Genomic DNA, 5,804 nt, shown 5'->3' on the forward strand with positions numbered 1-5,804 from the left:
AAGTTGTTTGGTATGCCAGCCAAGCACCAGCCTGACCTGATCTACCTGCGCTACGTTCCCCTGTGGAAGGTCCATGTTTTCACCCTGGTGCAGCTCACCTGCCTCATACTGCTCTGGGTCATCAAGGCCTCCGCAGCCGCTGTCGTTTTCCCCATGATGGTAATACCCATAGAGAGAAATGTGCAATAGTAGTACTGCCATCAATCTATCTCTCTTTTTTTTTTTTTTTTTTTTAAATGCCATTTAGCAGACGCTTTTATCCAAAGCGACTTACAGTCATGTGTGCATACATTCTACGTATGGGTGGTCCCGGGGATCGAACCCACTACCCTGGCGTTACAAGCGCCATGCTCTACCAACTGAGCTACAGAAGGATCTCTCCATGGTTAATATCACTCTCCACATTTACAAACAGGAGAAATGTGATATCTTGTCGACCAACAAGGGTGTTTGTAAACATGAAAATATCTAAAACCGTGTGTATGGGTCTGTGTAGTTATTTTGCCTCCTTTCTCCCCCTCTTAAAATATCCTGTTTTTGCTTAAAGGTGCTGGCCCTCGTCTTCATTCGGAAGCTTCTCGACTTTTTCTTTACCAAGAGGGAGCTCAGCTATCTGGACGACTTGATGCCCGAGAGCAAGAAGAAGAAAGAGGATGACAAGAAGAAGAAGGAGAGGGAGAAACGGGTAACACACAGCTGCACTTTAAAGCCATTAGCTCCCCCCGACAACATTCACTGTCTGGCACGCTAACACGACTTTCCCCCACAGAAATCAAACTAGAATCGGGCAAAGCCGCTCAGACGATGTCAATTTGACTGCACTCTCATGGGTACACTCAATTGTAATTCTCCCCTTGGTCCCAGGAGGCCCAGGCTTTATTGCTCGTAGAACAGGTGGGCGTGAATGCTGTGAAGGTCCATTATGACGCTGGGAACCTGCTCAAGATCCCAGTCAAAACGTTCTCAGGGAGGTGAGTGCCGCCCACCCGGCAACAGGAGTACAATTACACAACAGTACACTGGATAGATAAATGAAGGGCACACTTTTCTTTGGCTTTATCTTTGTATGACTTGATGATGTCATTTTATTAGGGTATAAAACAACAACAACAAAATCTACATCTCTACATTCTTGGTATTGCAACGTAAAGGTAACCGTGATGATGTTAGTTCGGTAACGTGTTTTATCTTGAACAGATCGTACAGAATAATCGCTCGTACCCTCCCAGTGGATGAAGAGGCGGTAGGGGTGGGTGTCTGATACATCCAGCCCACGTGCTGAGTTTTAACCCTACTCAGTAATATACAGTAACATCAGTGAGCGCATGGCCAGAATCGTAACTTGGCTATTTACTATACCTTGTAGATGACGCCGTTTTATTGAAAACACACTCCCCTGTGTGTTGCGTTTGTGTTTTATTTTTTTTTATGGGGGGGGGTTGTTATGATGATACATACTGCTCCATCGTATCATGACAAGGTAAAAAGGCTCTAACATGTGAATACTAATGACTAATGTACACATTGATTACATAGAGAACTCACCCTAGACAACCATCATCCAAGTCACAATTGCCTCCAAAGTGATTGTTACATATTTTCAGTGCAAGATACAATGACAGAGAAACGCTTTGACCGAGAACTGGTGCCGAGTAGCCCTGTGGTGCTTAAATCTTTTGTTTGTTTACCTTATCCTTATGCATGCATGTCTGTCTCCCCTCCCTTGTTCTGTCCTGTTTTCCTCGCTGCACGTAGCTCATGTGACCTCAGCAATGTTAATATCTCTGAGGAAATGGCCAAAAGCGGGGCGTGCAAAGCAGTGGCGTTGAGCGCCGACTTCGGCCCGTCTATGAAGCGTAGCCAAAGGTAGCTATGCCGACGACGACTCGCCTTTAGCTGTCACCCGTCTTTGTCCTGAAAATGGAGGAGCCTTTTTCCAGGCACACCTCAGGTCTACTGAAATCTCATTAAGACAAGATCACTTGTAGGTCATATAATTCTATTATATTCTGTGACTATTCTAATGGACAGTAACGAATCTAATACAACTAAATAATCTACTTAATTATGTGACTAGCACGTGAACTAATAGGTATGATAAGGACAATCTATCCATTTGTATGTAATGAGACTATTAAGATCTTGCTTTTGCTTGTGTCATAACTTGCATAATTTTCAGTTGCATGTATGTTGTGAGATCTGAATTGTGTGTGGATATTTCCATAAAGCAAGAATACATTCTATTTTCCTGAATATTGTATTTGCCTACAGATATATTTGCCTACAATACATAAAAGCAAAGCGTTGAGGCTTTGCCCTGAGGTTCTTACATGTCCTGAGGATCTAACTGGGTGCCACCACATTTGATCCTTCCGTCCTAATTATAATGGTTAAGGACAACATCATTGAACACATGAGCCCGCCATCTTCAAGTTAGGGTGTTTAACAACCGTATATTCTTAGAGCATGGTATGAGCTTTGAGTTTAATTTGAGCATTGCCGTCTGACACTTTCACAGACAGCATTGCACTTACATCAGAAACACATTTCCTGCTCATCCTTGACACATTGATATCCTGGCCCAGCACAGCACAACCAGCCCATTGATGTTTCTCTTCCCATCTGTTTCCCTCCCTTGTCTCCTGGCAGCCAGGAGAAGGTCGCCTGTGTTAGAGTCAACATGGACACTACCGAGGCAGGAGGAGAGAGTTCAGCCTTAGAGACTGCCTTGTGATCGAGGAGACCTTGTACTACCCCCCCACCTAACCCCACAGAGGGCCACCCTGGTACAGTGAGCAAGCTAGGACTTGAGCAGAGCAATCAGACTGGTCTCTGGAAAAGAAGCCCCTTTTGTGGGTCTTGCTGGATCAACAGTTGAGCTCCAGTGGTCCAGTGTAGCTAAGGGGATCTTGAGGACCCCCCAGTGCACAGAGGACTGACTGCCCGGGCAGTGGCGAGCACATTGCCGGAACATGAATGAACCAGACTCACACTGCCTACCGAAACCCCATGGGTCAAAACCCCATGTCAACCAATCATTTCCCACTCACTGCCACAGATGCCAAAGGATGGGGCCACCACCGCCACACATATGCGGAATCTTCTTTAATTGTTGTGTATGCATAAATATACTTAATTGTATTATATAAGGTATATTTTCTCATGTACATTTTAAGTAATATTTTATTACCAATTAAGAGATTCACATTTGCATCCTGTTTTTTTGGCACACGTCATGTGTGAGCTATTCTGGTCTCTGTCTACATTTTTCAAATAATATATATTTCCTTTCCAAAATGTACTATACACAAACCAGCTACACCAGCTCCAAAAACACATCAGTCAAGCCATGATGATTCAAGTAGTTATTTCTGTGATTTCATCAGTGCAAACTGGTAACATCCTGACTTAACACGGGTAATCTAAAACGAAACTGTTGCAAACCAAAAGTAGAATGTAGACATTCAGACGCCTTTACCCCGTAATCTTTCTCGCTTGTGAAACATTGACAACGGTTAGAGTGGCAACATCTTTTCACTGCCCCTGTACTGTATCTGTACAGTATACTCTGCAAGTTGCATTCTCAGTATTGGTATTGCTGCTCAGATCAAGTTGTTCCAACTGAGAATATTTGTTATTGTTGTAAGTATATGTCACGGTTATGCTGTTTCTGTGGAATTGTGTGCTTTCTGTTGTATGTTTCAATGGAACATTTTCTGAAATACTAATTTAAGGTTAAGAAAGTGATGGGATGAATACTACAATAAAGCACTTTAGATTTGTTTGCCAGTAGGAATTAGTGCACAGACCTGAATGGAGTTAAAAACCATTGAATCTGAAGTCCCACAGAACTGTTTGCTCAAATGTCAAGAAAAAGTTACAACTTTGAAATCAATATGATTTCTGATTGTGGGAAGTTCTTTACACTCATCACTTGTCTGTCACTATTCGCACAGTATTTCAATATTATAACCTATTTTGTGTATTATTGTTGGATTAATTATTCTTGGGACAATTATTTTTGATAAACAGGAAAGTGAACAAAAAGGCACCGTGCCGTTAGATTTCTTCTAAAAGCAATGAACAACATTATTCTGTGCAGTCAAATTGTATTCTCACAATATTGTACCATTTATGCTGTACAAGTTTTGATCCTTGTGTGTCACAATGTACACCGTAAAGGTAAGTTCAATATTGCACATGTCATTTTTATGCTGAAAGATATTTCCAAAAATGATCTGTAAAATGCAATTATATATTTCTCATTTGCTTAGCACACGTGCTCCTGTTTTAGCAATAATAGACGAGTTTTCAGTACAATACAATGTCTGGAGTGATGTTTCTATTGAGCTGTCTAGCGGGAGTTTGTCAAACCCCATCCACGTTGTGTGTCTCCTCTATTGACTATTAGTGTGTGGCTGATTATACAGACAATAGCTGACGTGCCTTGTGAATGCTCGCTGTTTGTCTTTATTCATACTGTAGACATAGTGTTAATGTTCAGGTAGTGCACACACACGTGGCTCAAAATGCGTAAGAGAGACGAGCAAGCTAGGTAGGCATATCGACAGGCTGTTCATCATATCTGCTGAAACGGAAGTGAAATATGAATGCGGTAGTTCTCTGAATGTTTTTGTGAAAGTCACGTCCTCAACCCGACCCGACCACTAACCTGATGTATTACATGACAAATAGGAACTCATTAGTACACTTCATCATACTAATTTGTCAATAATGTATTGTATGTGTTTGTATGTCACGGACGTGGTGTTTGTTCACGAATGGTATGAACTGTAATTTTTTACATGCAATATCAGCAAATGTGCACAGAATTATTGTAACTTCTATATCACGAATGAAAATGACAGAAATCTAATGCATTTTGCCAAACACCTATCTTCTAACAAAAAGGTAAATGTGCATTGTTGCAATTTTTGTTTGAACACAATTCTGATCAAATGTTGGCTATTTTAAGTCATTACAAATGTTGTTTTGGTATTTGTGATACTATATGTATGCAGTAGGTACAATTCATTGTAGAACACAAATGGTATTGCAGTGCAACGGATTCCATCTGTATTGTATCATCTTTACCATGAATAATATAATATGGCTCTGATCTGTACCATAGAAACAGGGTATTCTTTAGGACCATGTATTACACTGACCTCAATCAAGCACAGAACATTCTCCTGCAATATGTTGTTGAATACAATAAGAACATGTAGGGCGGAAACTATTTTTTTTTGTAAGTGTTGATGGAAAGCAATTAAAAGCAAATGAAATGTCTATTGTTCCTCTGCATATTTAAGCCAAGTGCAAAGCACACCATCAGTGTGTGTACAGTATCTACGGTGAATCCCAAACCCCTGCCAACTCTCACGGAGGGCTCTCCCTTGACTTGAATAATGCAATTCATGTTCCACATTTAAATAATAAAACATGCATGAAATTCAAATGAAATAATTCCCCCTGACGTTTTACACGATAAAAACCTTGGTAACAGTTCAACATTTTAATGTGGGAAGTATTTCAGATGTAGCATGTCATGTCTCAAAAACAGACTCAAATAAATACAGGTGACTCATAATTAGGCAAGCCGACATTCATTTGTATTAAATTGCGCAAACTCAAAAAAAATGCAGTGCGTTATGGGATACCACTTCGCTCTGAAGCCGCAGTGGTGGAAAAAGCAGCCAACAAGTGCTCAGCATATGTGGGAACTCCTTCAAGACTGTTGGAAAAGCTGGTTGAGAAAATGCCAAGAGTGTGCAAAGTTGTCATCAAGGCAAAGGGTGGCTACT

At 41.1% G+C, this 5,804-nt stretch overlaps 1 protein-coding gene across 9 annotated transcripts in view; it reads left to right on the top strand.

The window, feature by feature from the left end:
* Window positions 1-5,289, top strand: part of LOC124043664 (sodium bicarbonate cotransporter 3-like) — a 71,140-nt gene extending 65,851 nt beyond the window's left edge. For 8 of the 9 annotated variants that reach the window (XM_046362472.1, XM_046362473.1, XM_046362474.1 and 5 more), the window contains 5 exons: window positions 1-159; window positions 548-685; window positions 865-971; window positions 1,756-1,866; window positions 2,650-5,289. The exon at window positions 1-159 is cut by the window's left edge and continues 15 nt beyond it. In XM_046362472.1, coding sequence (XP_046218428.1) covers window positions 1-159; window positions 548-685; window positions 865-971; window positions 1,756-1,866; window positions 2,650-2,734 — 600 coding nt within the window. In that variant the 3' untranslated portion in view covers window positions 2,735-5,289. The remainder of the gene's footprint in view (window positions 160-547; window positions 686-864; window positions 972-1,755; window positions 1,867-2,649) is intronic. The other variant, XM_046362478.1, reaches the window with a different exon arrangement.
* The last annotated feature ends 515 nt before the right edge of the window (window positions 5,290-5,804 follow it).

This window comes from Oncorhynchus gorbuscha, linkage group LG09 (genome assembly GCF_021184085.1).
Source record: "Oncorhynchus gorbuscha isolate QuinsamMale2020 ecotype Even-year linkage group LG09, OgorEven_v1.0, whole genome shotgun sequence".
NCBI lineage: Eukaryota > Metazoa > Chordata > Actinopteri > Salmoniformes > Salmonidae > Oncorhynchus > Oncorhynchus gorbuscha.